Source organism: Oxyura jamaicensis, chromosome 7, assembly GCF_011077185.1.
Source record: "Oxyura jamaicensis isolate SHBP4307 breed ruddy duck chromosome 7, BPBGC_Ojam_1.0, whole genome shotgun sequence".
Classification (NCBI taxonomy): domain Eukaryota; kingdom Metazoa; phylum Chordata; class Aves; order Anseriformes; family Anatidae; genus Oxyura; species Oxyura jamaicensis.
In genome coordinates, this window is record NC_048899.1 from 19,776,891 (window position 1) to 19,793,147 (window position 16,257).

At 39.1% G+C, this 16,257-nt stretch overlaps 1 protein-coding gene across 2 annotated transcripts in view; it reads left to right on the forward strand.

Annotated features, from left to right (window-relative positions):
* The window catches only part of ABCB11 (ATP binding cassette subfamily B member 11), a 45,575-nt gene that overhangs the window by 18,724 nt on the left and 10,594 nt on the right, over nt 1-16,257 (forward strand). For both annotated transcript variants that reach the window (XM_035331883.1, XM_035331884.1), the window contains 11 exons: nt 689-813; nt 2,199-2,373; nt 3,742-3,855; nt 5,887-5,997; nt 6,904-7,029; nt 8,386-8,589; nt 9,269-9,439; nt 10,708-10,909; nt 11,601-11,676; nt 12,636-12,771; nt 14,011-14,172. In XM_035331883.1, coding sequence (XP_035187774.1) covers nt 689-813; nt 2,199-2,373; nt 3,742-3,855; nt 5,887-5,997; nt 6,904-7,029; nt 8,386-8,589; nt 9,269-9,439; nt 10,708-10,909; nt 11,601-11,676; nt 12,636-12,771; nt 14,011-14,172 — 1,602 coding nt within the window. The remainder of the gene's footprint in view (nt 1-688; nt 814-2,198; nt 2,374-3,741; nt 3,856-5,886; nt 5,998-6,903; nt 7,030-8,385; nt 8,590-9,268; nt 9,440-10,707; nt 10,910-11,600; nt 11,677-12,635; nt 12,772-14,010; nt 14,173-16,257) is intronic.

Genomic DNA, 16,257 nt, shown 5'->3' on the forward strand with positions numbered 1-16,257 from the left:
GTCTAGAGTACATAAAACAGTATTTGAAGAGGGTAAACAAGTAATGATGTTTTACAATTTCCAGGGATATTTAACTCCTGGTCCAATATGGTAGCTTTGTATATAACAGTCTATGATAACATTTTCATCCATGAATGTGAGCATTTTTTGAGCCTAAGTAAGCTTTCAGCATCCAGTATACTCTGAGATGCTGTGTAGGAACCTGCTTGCTGTTGGCCCACAAAACAGAGCGTAGTGGTGGTCAACATTTTTTTCCATCCTCCCCCATCAGTTCCATTGCCTCTTCTTCCTGAGGCTGGGTCTGCTAAGTGGCTGAAGGGCTGCTCTTCCTGCTTAACCTAACCTTCCCCCCAGAGTGCATACATCCTGAATCTGTGGTCTGCTAAAACCCACCTAATAGCCAAGAGAGGAAGGGAGAGAGGGAAAGCAGCTGTTGTCAGGTGCAGGTTCTAGTTGCTTAGAGCAGAGCTGTTGGCAAATGGGATAACTGTTATGCAAAACATGCTGCAGATGTATATGCCCTAACACAAAGACAAGCCTTTGAGTGGGCACTGTGCTGTTAGGAGCAGAGCTGCTAACAGAGCAACCTCGTGCAGGGCAGGCAGCACTGTGTGACGATCAGCACTGCTCACTGCAATCCTTGTCTGCACCTGCAGTTGAGCTGTAACCATTTCTTATGGTTTTCTAGGCTGTGGCAAAACTGACAGGCCGAGAACTAAAGGCTTACGCAAAAGCTGGGGCTGTGGCTGACGAAGTGCTCTCATCCATCAGAACAGTGGCTGCTTTTGGCGGGGAGAAGAAAGAGGTCGAAAGGTTTGTTCAGGCAAATTGTAAAGAGTCTCTGGTTTCTTTTTCCTGTAGCAACATAGCACTGGAATACACTTCAGAACTACACTTCAATTAGCCTCGGAATTCTCAAACAATGACCATCTATTAGCTTTGAGAATTATATGCACATATGTTGCAAATAGAATTACTTATGCAAAGACAATTTCATAATTCAATCAGTGAAATAAGACATTGGAAGTACTATCTCCAATCATTCTCACTTGCAGAAACTTACTTGCAAACTTTGCAGCACATCTGAAAACCTTGGGTACTTTCAAGCTAAGTAAAAAAACTAGTTGCGAGTGTCATAGTCTCCACAAAGACCCACCCGTATTTGTTGTGCCTACTGTAAAGAAAGGAATGTTTGTATTATTAAAAAAAAAAAATCTTGGATCGGGAAAGAAAAGTTTCCTTACGTATTTTTGTCTGTTGTTTGTACATACATTGCCACGTGCATGTGTATGACTGTTGTTGCTTTATTTTAAATATTGCAACATGGAGCATGAAAATACAAATAAAAAGATGTCAGGGAAAGTAGTAACAGTGCTAGTTACAGAAACAGTACTTAACAATAGTAAATGAACATTATAAATACTTAAAACTAAGTAAATGAAAATATTGGTGAAAATATCTGAGCGAGATTAAAGCAATCTTATGTCTTCCTCAGTTACCTGAACACTTTGTCATTGTTGCGCTCATCTTCTTACAGACATATCTGATCTTTAACCTGATGCTGGAGACAGGGTCCTATTGAATAGAATATTTGGTCCAAATTTGGACTAAATTCTACCTAAAACACCTGTAATATCTAATTAGCTGGTCCTAGGTTTTCAGAAGTACATGCTCAACAGAAAAAAATAAGGGCAAGATGAATTTTAGATGACTGAATGCAAACTATTTGCGTCATTTGTTGCCATGATTGCAGATTGCTACTCATATTTTTCCCAATTAGACTTAATATTTATCAGTGCTTTTCACAGCAAGATATGATGATTTGATGATGTTAAACAAATTTCTCTTGAATTCATTTAAAACATGACATAGTTGTAGAACTTCCTCTGAGGTTTTGGGCAAATTGTCACATCCCATGCCACTCTGCTAAAACTGCCAGTCACTTGGCTGGCTATCTACAGTGAGTGTGGTATTTCTTGTGCTCGTTGCACTAGAACAGTGATTTCACGCTCTGGTAGCACTGCTGGTCTCAACAGAAGTAGTTGGGGTCTCTCGCTTCAGACTTAGAGGTATCAACCTCACGTGGCCCTTGTGCTCACTGCAGCACAGTCAGCCACTGAAGACACCTCGTTCTGTTAGTCTTTGTTTATTTTAATTTTGCTATCAAGTTCATTTCATTCACTTCTCTTTTTCTACAGATATGATAAGAATCTGGTGTTTGCTCAGCACTGGGGGATTCGAAAAGGAATAATAATGGGATTATTCACTGGTTACATGTGGTTTGTAATTTTCCTGTGCTACGCGTTAGCCTTTTGGTATGGCTCTAAACTTGTCCTTGAAGAAGATGAATATTCACCTGGCACTCTTCTGCAGGTACCTATTTTAGCTTGTTGCAACTTGTCTGGATTGCTTCGTAAAACATTTCTAGAACACTTAACTGTGATGTTCTGGTATCTGGTTGCTTAGTGCTAGGTCACTACTCAGTATATGTTTGAAAGTGTATGACACAACTGAATAAGATTTTAAAAATTCTACGTATATTTTAAATATTTCAAAATGCTGCCTACTGTGATCAGAACAGTGCTTGCATTTGAGAGCCTGGTACACATCTGATGGAGATCTGAAACTAGCTTTCCCATATTGTGTGTTGCCTTGTGGCATCTGGGTTATTGCCTTCTCTGAAGAACTTTTATTTTGATAAAAATAAAATCATTGTGGTAAAGAGGAACCTTCCCAAAGAAAGTTTTATCAAATCTATCAAATTTTGGTTGATGTGCTCCAGCTACACTTGCTTCTGATATGAAAGGCCAGACTACCAAGGCTGGACTCTTGAAGTATCCTCTGATACTGGATGCTCTGTCCAGCTGCTTTTGTCATTTGTCAGTCCTTCCAGGAAGAATGGGTACTGTGGCTCATTTTTTGTCATGTTGTCCTAGGCTTAGACTAAAAGGACATCGTGGGGCTTTCAGAGGAAGGTCACTAGTGAGCAACTCTTCCCTTTGGTTGTTGGGAAAGGACTTGAAACAGCATATGTGCCACCTGCAGGAACAGTCAGCTTAAGACCCAAGGCCGTTTATGAGGAGATGGCAAATGTTCTCAGATGTCACAATAAATAACTGAAATCATAATTTCATAATCTCATGTACTGGCATATCCAGCATTGGTAGTAGCCCGTACACTTCTTTGTGAGAGGGAGACCAAAATACTCCCTGTAACTGGTACCTGCTTCAGAAGTAAGTTTTGTGAGTATTGATTTAGATAGGAGCTGCAATATACAAAGATTGTAATACATTTTAAAACGCTTCTTTATGTTTTTAAATGTTGTAGTCTCTTGTCTGCTTATTGGTGAAAGACATTTTCAAAATAATCTACTTGCCACTGACATTCAGTTTCAGCCCTTGCTTCAAGGCACAATCACTCAGTCAAATTAAGGTGGCTCAAAAAACACATTAGCAGAAGTCAGTAAAGATCTGAGTGCATACACTCTTAGGCCAGTGCAAATATGATAACTTGATTTAGTTCAGCCTAGAAGCAAAGCTGTGAAAGATAATGAAAATTGTGTCTAAGATGCATTTGTTTGCTTTTTTTGTGAGCTAATTATGCTCACATAGTGAGTCACTGCAGCTCAGTTGATGCACAAGAATTCATTAAGCCACTATAGTTTGATTTGCCTGTCTAAACTCTCAATTTTAATACAAATTTGATGTCAGATTTTGTTGATCTCTTTTTCCAATTTTACAGGTTTTCTTTGGTGTTTTAGTAGGAGCTTTAAATCTTGGTCAGGCTTCTCCCTGCCTAGAAGCCTTTGCCACTGGCCGTGGGGCTGCAACAGACATTTTTGAGACAATAGATAAAGTAAGTAATACGTTTCTAAGCTGTGTCGCTGTGTGGTGGAAAATAAATAAGCCTCAAGCAGCTGTAGTTTATCCACAGTGTAAATGAGGAAAAATGAGAGCAATTAAGGAAAGATTGACTGTGCAATAGAAAGGTTAAGCAGCACGCACACACGCTTAGAGAGGTTGCTGAACAGATTCCTTAAGCAGTCTGTTTCTGAATAATGAAGCTTTACCTCAGCCACTCCTGTTTCTTACTCCCATACCTGCTTACATACAGTTCCTGGTCAGTGCAGGCACACAAAAAGTGTACAGGCAGGCACTACCAGTTGCCTTGCAGTCAAAGTTTGAGCAGGCACCTAGCTCCCAGCCCCAAGATGGTATCAAAAGTTGTGGCTCTATTGGCATTAGGTGGCAAAGGTGGATTTATACCCTGAGTCAAAGTGAGACCAAATGAGCGCAGGCAGTGATCTTGCAATATTCAGAAATTTTCATCACAATATTCTCTGTACAGATACATATTTGAAATGAAGTTGCATGAGAAAGTCTGAGAGCCATTGGCATCTATTCATGAGGATTCCTTTCTCTAACTGCATGTATTTAGTGGCTGACAGAACACTATATTTCTTAACAGTACTTTGTATCTCTGGTCATTGATGGGCTTTATTGTGCTTGTGCCTATTTAAAAGTTTGTAAACACAATAAAATGCTGCTTGTCTTTACAGTGCATATATAGGTATATAAAGAAAGCTCAAAGAGCTCTGGTAATGCTAATGGACTTCTTTGTAACCTGTCAGTGTTCTATAATAATGATAACATAGATGCCTTATAAATGCACTTTATAATCTAAAGCTTTTGCTCTAAGATAACCGAAAAAGAGATGAATAAGGAAAGTGTTTTTTAGAGAAAAATGTAAAAAGCAAAAAAGACTTGCAACAGTAAGGATTAATCACAAAATTCAAGATAAGGCTGAGTCAGATAACCTTAGGGTAAAAAAAAAAAAAAAAAGCTAATGTGAGATTTTGTCCATATAGAAGAAAGGGTGACAAATTCGATCCATCTGCTTGCTGCATTTGTAGGTTTGTGATTTGATAGTAAAAGCTCAGATCTGCCCTCATACAGATTTTCTCTGGCACTAAACTTACATGGTCATGCTGCAGTTCTTATTTGCAGGATTAGTAAAAGTCTTTTCTTCATAGTTTAATATCTGAATTTAAGTAAAATATATTCCTAAAGATGAACCAATCTTTTAGCTGTTCTTAACATGTTAGAATATGCACATTTCCAGTATTGAAATTCCCTTGTATCTGTTAGGCTACATTAAAAAAAAATAAATGTATGTATCAATATTGCTGGCGTTGTAGTTTTAACTAATTCTCTATTACATGGTTAATATTTTTCCATAAAGTTCTTCATAAGTCTATCCTCAGAAAGTTTAATTTCTTTGGGATCCCTCAAATTTCTTAGTTCTGTGCTCATGTCTGATGGTCCACAATACCCAAGGCCTTGCCAAACATATGGGAGACCCAAAGCACTTTGTGGAAAAACCTCAGATCAGAATTCCATCTCCTAGGATGGGGCATACAGGGATGGATGCTTGAAATGCAAAATGATGAAGTGTGTAGGTTTTCAGCAATTATTATTATTTTTTTCAGCGGTGTAAGAGTGTGTTTATATGTGCAAAGTAGTAGCCATTTTAGTCCTGAGGAGCTGGCTAAATTAACTTAGCTGCATGAATGAAGCATTCTGACTATTCTGTTCAGCAAAACCTAGCTGAATAGTAGACTGTGTAAGTGCAGTAAGCATAAAAGGAAAAGAGGGTGCATTCATTTTGCCTGTGCTAGCTGCCAGTGACAGCTCTCCTATCACTTTAGCTTTTCACTTCATTTTCCTTGCCTGCTAGCCTAGGGGCAGATCCTGCTGCTGGTTCAATGCAGCCAATTGCTGTTCAAACAGAGGTGCCATGGCTTTGTATGGCATTGGGAATGTTCATCTACTGCAACAGTGTTGGCTGCTTAACAGCAAGTAAATAACACAATACATTTTGCCCTAGAAACCCATCATTGACTGCATGTCAGAAGATGGCTACAAGCTGGATAAAGTAAGAGGTGAAATTGAATTTCATAATGTAACATTCCATTATCCCTCCAGACCCGATGTAAAGGTAATTATTCATCATCCCTTTTGTGAACACATTTACTGTAAAAAAATATATCCTGCCAGCAATTTCTAGATTTTCAGTAGAGTTTGCTTTCCATAAGACTAGACCTTCTGTTTAAAAGTAGACTGTAAATAATCCTTCCATCAGTGGTGTAATTCTATTTACCATTTTGTTTTACCATTCTGACCTATCTGTTGCCATATGTATTCCTTGCTGCTGAACATAAACTTGTAGATTTCAGAAAGTTCATCTGCATACAGCTTCTCTTGCAATCAGTTGTATCAACTTGTGCAAGAATAGGAGACCAAATAATAAGCTGTACTGAGCAAGGAAATTTTATAAAAATCTTCCTTTACCCTGGGGATGTATCATGTGACCTGTTACAATCTAGGAAAAGGTACAGGAGCACTGGCTGCATAGCCCATTATTTCTCTACTGCTGTGTTTGAAGTGACAAATCCTTCTTGGAAAGTGCATTTGGCAGACATAGAAGCATACGAAGTATCAGATTATTCTATATAATTTCACTTTTACATTCTTAACATTTATGCTTTAACAGGCATTCATAATTCATATAAACTGTTCCTTAAAGGGGATTTATTACCAAGTTCTCCAATGGTATTAGCTTGACTAGTTCTTAATGATGAAAACCAGGAACCAAGAAAGATCAAAATCTGATGCCTGTCATGGAAAATTGTGTTCTGCATTTATGAACTCTTCAAACAGTGTGAAAAAAAATGTTTCTTTTTTCCTCTTTTTTCATATATATGTATTTTAAAATTTGGATGTTTACTTTGAATCTCCATGTAAAGATAAAGAATATAGGATGGATCTCCTCCTGCTGCTTGCCTATACGACAGTGAGAGAATTAGAATGGATAGATTCTTTCTCTTTTATTTTTTCTTTCCAGATTTTGGATAACCTTAATATGGTTATTAAAGCAGGGGAGACAACAGCTTTTGTTGGAGCTAGTGGAGCTGGAAAAAGTACAACAATACAGCTCATCCAGCGTTTCTATGACCCCACTGATGGCATGGTGAGTGTCCTGTTCTAGCAGGGGTTTCTCTGGTCTTACGAACTTGAAAGAGTGACTTGGTTTCTTCTCTGAGATGGAAAGGAACTTTTAAGGAACTTTTTTTTTTTTTTTTTTTTTTTTTTTGAATCCAGTAAAGAAATGAGTGAAATCTCCTCTCAGGGGAATAATGAATAGATGATATTATCAAAAATTATGTGAAAAACTGCTAGGAGAAAATAAAATTCAGTGACAACCTGAATAAAATCTGTACCTCTAGATAAAATAATTCAGGAGTGGCAAACCATTTTATGTTCTTGGAAACTCAGTATAAACATTTAATCATTATCGCATGATACTGATTTAGCATCTGCCATTACAATTTAATAATAGTTTGGCTAAGAATATGAACTACATCTGTTAAGTCTTATTCTTTTTCTGTTTTCCTAGTTGGCACAAATCACACATATGGTGACCTGTATGTGAATGTATAAGAGACAAAAAACAACTTAGTGTAAGCATAGTCTGCAAAACTCACTTATGCAGAACTCAGTTATATTTGGGAGTGTGTTCTATGACTTCTTCCTGTGTTTTTCAAGCCAAAAGACTCAAGTTTCAATATTCACAAAGAACATTTCACCATATGTCCTAATAGTACTTCGGAATCTTGAAGACTAGAAAATGTATGAAAATACAATGGTGCTTCTCACAACAACCTTTCTTTTTCCATTGTCAAGAAGAAAATTTTTGTAAACTTTTGCTTGTCTGCATTTTACAAAAAAAGGCCTCCCCTTCATTAGCTTCCTCCACAGTACTGAGACAAAGGAATAAATTTGGCTAGAGGTATTGTTTTACACAGATGAAAGGTAAGGACTAGAAAATGAGGTACACAGACATACTTTGAGGTCTTGTGAGTAGATCAGGCTAAAAATAGAAATTCCTCCATTTGAAAGTAACTACCTGTATTTAAAAGTGTCTGCAAGGAGATAGATGTTGGAGGATGGTTTATTTTTCTGCCTGGCCCTCTCTGGTGCAGTTAATTCATTTTTACTAATGGAAAACACACATCATCTGTATATGCTCAAATTTTAATCCTTTAAAGAAGAAATTTTGAGAGGTACTTTCTGCCAGGCTTTATTTTTGAGACCAAGAAAAGAGAGATGTTGGGAAATGAAATCAAAAGCACAACTCCTACACACTAGGAATATTGTACACTTCTGCACACTGTAGTTTTTCTTGTACGAAAGCTGTTTTCTACACGGGGCATAGAAAAACAACATCATAAGCCCTTTATTTTTATTGTGTCTTTGTTTCTGGAGCGAAGGGAATACTGTCCTTGAATTTTATTTTGCTTGTCCTTGCTTTATTTGGCTTCTGTAGATTACTCTGGATGGCCATGACATTCGCTCCCTTAATATCCAGTGGCTACGCTCACAGATTGGTATTGTTGAGCAAGAACCAGTGCTGTTTGCTACCACGATTGCAGAGAACATTCGCTATGGTCGGGATGAAGCTACTATGGATGACATAATCAAAGCAGCCAAACAAGCCAATGCTTACAAGTTCATCATGGACTTGCCACAGGTATGCTGTGCTTTGTAAGTAAAATTTGATGGAAAAATAGAGATTCTCTGTGTCTTTCCCCTCATGCAGCCACCTGTGATGGGCAGAAGATTAAAATGGAGAGTACACAGTAACCTGTCCTCAGATCAGAGTTAATTAGGTCTTACTACATGGATTTCACCAAGTTCATATATATAACATACATAATTATAAGTTATCCTGGCTGTCTAGATCTTAGGCTGTATGTATTTATCTAATTCTCTACCTGAAGCTGGTGCGATAATCACGAATCAGAGAGACAGTATTCATGAGTCACATGCCATCAGCAGACAAATCCAGCTCTCTGGAAAGCTTGCTGGTGAGTCATCTGATGGAGAGTAGGCAGGTGTTTTCCTCTCCATTGCAGCTTTTGCTGATAGAGTTGTTCTGAGCCAAAACAGAACACTTTTTTTTATCAGTACATACATTTGGTCTGGGGTTGGCACTTTGCTTCAGGCAAGACAATGTTGTTCATTACAAAGAAGATAACTTCATCACAGCTCTCCTTTGCATTTGGTGCACTAACAATGTTTTTTTCTCTTTCAAAAATGAAAACTTTTCGAAGTTATTCCCAGGAGAAATCTGAGAGACATTGTACCAGTATCTATGTTGATTTCTAATAGACCTGTGTTACAAAATTCTTATTTTTTCCTTTACCCAGCAATTTGACACTCATGTTGGAGAGGGTGGAAGCCAGATGAGTGGAGGTCAAAAGCAGAGGATAGCTATTGCCCGAGCCCTTGTGCGAAACCCTAAAATCCTGCTACTGGATATGGCTACTTCAGCACTTGATAATGAAAGTGAAGCTATTGTCCAAGAAGCACTTCATAAGGTTTGCTATAGTATAGCATATATCAGACTTACAAGGGCAGAAATTATTTTGAATTATTTTGAATGCATTCTGCAGACGGTGCTGTTGAACTTCAACAAAACAATAAAAAGCTTTTCTTAATAGTATTCCTATGCAGAAATAGAACCTTAGTATTATTGACAGGAAATATTTTTTCTTGCACTGGGACATTAACAGGATAGTTCCCTTTTTCCAGAGATTGGTGCTTCTCTCGGGAGGTTCTCTATGTTCCATCTTGTTTTGTGTGAACTAGGATCTAGTCCACGTGTTCTGGGTCCCACAGCAAACCCCTTATGAGGGGAGTTTGGCATGAAGTAAGCAATAAGATGCTAAGGACTGTCAAGATTTCACCAATTCTATCCATGCCAAGAAAGACTCTTTTCCCTGTCAACAGTCTGATTCATCCAATGAAGCTAAATATTGGCAGCACAGACCCCTACTCCCAAACCAGCTGTGCTAAGCTCCTCTTAGTCATCATAGAGGTGACCAATAAAATTGATAGGATCCCAGGTAGATTCATCTAATTCTACGGTAAATATATAAGATAAATCAAAATAAAGCTGCCAGTTTTTCTCTCCATTTAATATTAAGGGAGCTCAGTCATGTGTAAATTTTGCTAAAACAAACGCCATTCCTAATGCCATTGGAATGCTACACACAGACAATAACTATGTCAGATGACTGAAGAAGAATCTACAGTCTGTAGAGAGGTTTCACTTGCAATCTTGGTCATTTTTCCTAACTTCAGTCTATGAATCCAAGACTTTGCTAAGGCAACATATTCAGAACACTTGAATTACATTCAGGGATAATTCTTCTTCTCTGGTAGCAGAGAATATTGCAGTGATCCATCATGTGTAGTTGACTGTTCTAGAACTTTGCAAATGTCTGGATTTCTCTGCAAAGCTGGAGATAATAGTACTCCAACAAGTGTTAGTGTCGAGTCCAAGTTAAAACACTTAGTGCCGCAGCAGTGCCCCTTCACAGCCTTCATACTGCAACAAGATGTTCCCACACAGCTTAGACTGCTGGCAAAATGAACACCCAGGTGTCTGTCTTCTGTCTCTTTTTTTTTGTTTTGTTTTGTTTTGTTTTGTTTTGTGAGGAATATGTGGGCTATGGATGGAATTCAAGCCAAAGTCCACTTGAAAGACTGCCTTTGATTTAGAGAAACTTTAGGTGATAGAGCATTGGTTCCAAGTGTTTCCATTTGCTGTCCTGGGACTGGGGCTGTTTTTGTTCCCTGTCAGGCTCGCCTCGGCCGCACATCGATCTCGATAGCTCACCGCCTGTCAACCATCAAAGCTGCTGATGTCATCATTGGATTTGAGCATGGAAGGGCTGTGGAGAGAGGAACTCATGAGGAACTCATGAAGAGAAAAGGGGTTTATTTCATGTTGGTGACCTTGCAGAGCAAAGGAGACGCAGCACTTACTAGAGCAGCAACAGAAAGTAAGTGTCTCGTTTTCTTTATTAAAGTGATGTAGAATTCCGCAGAATGTAGGTTTATTTTTTAATGGGGCTAATTGCTTTCCCCACCCTCTTAATGACTGACTTCTAGCATTCAGCAAAGTGATACACTGATAGCCCTAGCCAAAAGGTTTTTACTGCATGTACACTGAATAACCTTCCTTCTATATATCTGCCCTGAAATACTAATCCTGATCAGCAATACCCTGCCATTTTCTACTTTGATTTTGTGCTGACAGTCCAGCCATGTCACATTTGAAATGCAAGCAAATTACAGAGTATTTTGAAACCACTCTATTTGTTTTACTAGAGGAAGCTTTGAATCAAAGCTTCTGGAAATGGAGGTCTAGTAGAATGACCTTTTTATTTTTGGAAGCATCATATCTTGGATATGATCGTTTTAAAAGAACAATTACAGTATCAAAATAGGGAAACAGCCTTCAGCACTCACATCCCAAGTGAGATGGCCCAATCAATATTCAATTAATTTCATCTTGTCAAATACAAATATTAAAACCTGGTGTATATGTAGGATGAGCAACAAAGTGGTGCTTCCTTGCCTTCTATAAAGTATTCCAGTTATAGCTTGGAGACATCACTTTTTTTTACAAATCAACACTGGACTTAAGTTGTATGTAATTTTAGCACAAGCTGTATCTACTGTATTTTACAGCACCAGAAGATACCATTGAGCCAAATCTTGAGAAAATCCAGTCATTCAGCAGAGGAAGCTATCGGGCCAGTTTGCAGTAAGTCTTAAAAATCAATGTAAATCTCAGTATGTTTCTGGATTTCTATATTTTTCCCACCACTCCATAATCCCAGCAGTGTTAATTATTCACTGGTCTGTGTGTTTTGAAAGAAGGGTGGAAGGGCTTCAAACATTTCATTGAGACACCACCCTCTTGGAAAGAAAGAGCTTGGGTAATATGTGAATAATTGAAGGTTCATGGATAAATAGAAAGACTTTTAATTTTACTCCCCTTTCTAGACATAGGACCCTCTTGCAAGGTTCTGGCTTTCTATATTGCTGTTCCATTTTTAATATCACTCATACAGCCATGTATTTATATTGCCTAATGCACTTTCAGTCCATTCACTTTTTTTTTTTTTTTTTTTTTTTTTTTTTTTTTTAAGAAAAGACATTGAGAGGTCAGTGATGCAATGTGTGAGGACAGTTTTACTAAGGCTTTTTCTTGATGAAAGTGAAAGCTTTTTACAAGCCAGGCAGTCTTGTACCTAGATGTTTATTACTTCTTTCTGGCAAGCCCATGTCAGACATGCAAGTGAATGTATCCCCTACATTACAGGGTCAAGTGTCAGTGGGGAGAGAGCCGGATTTTTTCAGCATCCTGTTTTTTCTGGACTGAACTACTTGATAATGGTGAATTGACTTGGTGTCTTAATAGCTTATGCAAATGTAGTAGGATACACCATAATTTTCCTGAAAAAAAAACAGTGCAGGTCACATAGAAGACAACATCTGAGTGGTGGGGTAGAGTAAGATTTCGAAAAGTATTTATTCCCCCTGTGGGATATTTTCTTCTCAAAAGTTGAGAGAACACAGGAAAAGAAAGAAGTCAGTGGGAGTCCTATGATTTTCTTCAGTGAAACCTGATGTAGTTGTTATGAAAACTGTTTATGCTTTGAGAGCAAGTATTATGTTACTGAACCATGAAAAACAGACTATATCTGTCCTCCTTCACAGAGCTTCACTTCGGCAGCGGTCCAGATCCCAGCTCTCCAATGTCATCCCCAACCATCCATTATCCATTGCAGGAGATCAGGCAGAGTCTGTGTATCTTATGTCTTCATATGGAGAAGATGATGGACAAACAAAAAAGGTCGGGTCCAATAGTTTGTTATTAAATTGCAACCAAAAAGGACATCTTTTAATTACTTGTTAATGAGAACCTGTAAATGTATGCTTCTGTTATAGGCAGAAATTAAATTCAGTTTCTTCTCAAAATCAGCTGGAGGTGTGTGAGTAAAGAGAGATCCTCACTGCTAACAGGCCCAGAGTCCTTTCACTGACAGTGTCCTTGTGCAGTCAAGTACAGAAAATAACAAACGTTAAAATTGTGCAGGATAGAACCAGTTCTTTAGGAATACTCACAGTGGGTTTCCAAAGTGCTTATGAATCTCCCTGCCCCACTTTGCAGGGCTACGGGTATTCAGTGCAGAAAACGGCTGTTACAAGTCTCTGTTCCTGCTATTGCTGAGCCTATTCTGTGGATAGATAAGTGGCTTTAGTGCTGTGAAGCACTAGGAAGAGAAAAAAACAAAATGTTTCCACCCATTCATCCTTGCCCATTTCCAGCAGATGGGTCTTTACAGTGTCTGTTTTGTCTGGGCATTTCCAGCCATATGAATGGCAGGGCTCAGCACACCGAGTGTTGAAAAATACTGCACAAATTAAACTGCAGGGTAAGTTATAATTTGATGATTAATATTCTGCTGATACTGGGAGTAATTATTGGAATTCTGTCCATAGTCTCACAAAGTTTCACAAAAGGGAGGCATAATTAGCATGTATAAAGCTCGACTCTGGCTCTCACTCTTATGTATCCGTTTTAGTTATATTGCACACCTATTAATTTGATTCAGAGTCTGATCAACGTGTTTACCCACAATGCTGTAAAAATCATATTTAAGAACATTCCAGGAGAGACATAAAAAACCCCTTGTGAGGAAGAAGCTTAAGTTTTGGTATTGAGTACTGCATAATGCTTCATCTGGAGACTGGGAACAGTCTTGAGTTTCTGTAGCAGAAAGTCTGGTCGTAATTAACCTCTTAATTTGGAATCAGTAGAGCTACATAAGGCATGAATCTGTCTCTCTTTCTGCAGGGACAGTAGCAGTAGTCATTTATATAACCTTCCTGTGACTCCCTAGCCCTGCGAAAGAGCTCCATGCAGCAGCCAAAGCCCATCATTGCCCCTTCCCATACAAAGCTAGAGCAGCTGTTTGGGACTTGGACATAGCCATTTAACTGACAATGCTAATTATATTTCTCTCACTGTCATAGGGAGAACGTCACTGGGAGAACGCGTTTGTTTCATAAATCCAACCTGTTTTTTCAGGAGCCTGTTGTTGTGGAGGAAGACATCAAGCCTGTACCATTTACCAGGATTTTGAAATACAATGCCTCTGAATGGCCATACATGGTGCTGGGATCTCTGGGAGCAGCTGTGAATGGAGCAGTCAGTCCTCTCTACGCTTTGTTATTCAGTCAGATTCTTGGGGTAAGTAATGCTAACATTTTGAAGTGTATTTTAGCTCTTAAGCAGAAGGGAGCAAAGGAACCTGTGAAACAGTACTTGACATGTTTTGGGTGAGTCTTTAGATCTTGTCAAGCAAGTGGGCTTAGGCTTCTTGCTTATAAACAATTATTCAGTAGGGATATTTATATCATTGCCATCACGCTATCATTTGAGCTCTTTGACGGGGCGGGCTTATTAGCATTTGTCATGTGTGCTTCGTTATCTCTCATGTTCACTTTCCAGGAGCTGTTGGTAGTGGGCTTCTGCACACACACAGGGTTTATTTTAGGTGAAACAAGCTATGCCTTGCTTCCAGGTGCAGTGAGGAGGGACATCTGCAGAGGTCCCTCCATGCAGCATTTCATTCTGCAGTCTTGTTCAAGCCTATAAGAAAGCTTTGGATCAGACCCCCAAAATACTTCACATTTTTCTTCATATTTCATTACTGGAACATTCAGCTCTTTGCTGTCTGCTCCCTGCAGAATGCCCAGGGAGAGAGAGATCATTGTAACGTGTTTCATACCTGCCAGCAGAAAGTAGATTTGCATCAACAAGTATGAAAGAAGCAGGAAACAGGAATGTGTTTTTAAACCTTGTCATTCACTAAGGAATGTGTTACCATCGAGCCTCGCTTGAAACTTTTTTCAAGAGTTCAACTGTGTCTGTTTTTTCCTTCAAACACTTGCTGGAATAGAAAGAGGATGCTTCCTCCTTTTGTAAAACAACTTTTTGGGGAAAACATTTGCCAAGTTAGTTGGAAACTGGAGGCATTCAGCACTGCTGTAACCAATGCCCCGATAGAGTGCCCTAAATTGTCAAGAATCTATGCTGTTTCTTATTGGGTAAAGTAATGACAAATTCACTGGGAAGAAAATGGGAATGCTAGTGTGGTTTAGTGGTTTAGGTAACTACCTGAGAGTGGGTAAAACTTGTGTTGCAATCCCCATTTATTTGTTTAGTCACGTTTGGTATCTGTGTACAAAAAATACAGGATCTAAGGGGTAGACATGTTTCTAGAAACGGGAGGTCCCACTGTTGTTTTCTGTGGGATGCGGTGGGGTAGGTGGCTGTTTTGGCTTTGGTGTTTCTCTCCAGGAATTTACTAAGGCTGTCCTTGGTGATCCACTTAGTGGCTCCTGGCCAATACGCTATGGCCTTTTAGCCTCAGGTCTGGCGTCTCCAAACACTTGTTGAGTGTCTAGACCTCATGCAAGGACTGTGAATTTCACTAGGCAGCAGATGAGGCACTGCTTTGTGTAGTCTGCAATGAATCTAACCTTTGACTCCTTTTGAGAGCTAGGTTTTCTAAACACTGGGAGGTCAGGGCCTCAAGTCATCCTTCAAGATGCTGAATACCTTTATTGCCAAGGATGCATTCCTCCTCTTGAAGGTCTGAGTTCATGGAAAGAGGCTGCAAGAAAAAACAAGCCACAGCCAACACGAGTGAAGTCCAGCATCTGTGTTTTATTATTCATAAATTTAAGAAATTTCTGCCTGCTGGCAAGGAAGGCAGGCAGATGGAACATGTGTCTGCTTTCCAAGCTGTTTGACTATCTGCAGTGATGTTGTGACAGACATGTGGGCTTGTGCTCTGGGAGCCATACACCAGAGAAGTGAGGGGAAAAATCCCCACAGCTATAAAATGAAAGAGTAAGTTTAGCAGCATCTGCCTTGAAGGTGCTCAGAAATTAGTCCCCAAAAGTCAGTGAAGAGCTGGATAATACTGGATATGTCTTTTTAGCTGTTCAGTTCAGATCAGAAGTGTACCTGTGAAACACATCTCTCAGTTGTTTCTTCTTTCTGTGCTTTGGTTCCCATTGTGGAACTGTCTGAGTATGGGAAATCAATCATGTGCTAGTGAAACTCAGCTGGAAGGTGCGTTCCAACTGTTTGCAATACAGAGATCTCTTTCCAGACAATGTTATTCTGGACTGCTGCATTCAACTCTAAGGCCCCCAGCACAAGGACATGGATGTATTTATTATAAGTCCAGAGGAGGGCCGCAAAGATGATCAAAGAGCTGCAGCAACTGTCCTCTGAAGGACAGGCTGAGGGAGTTGGGGTTGT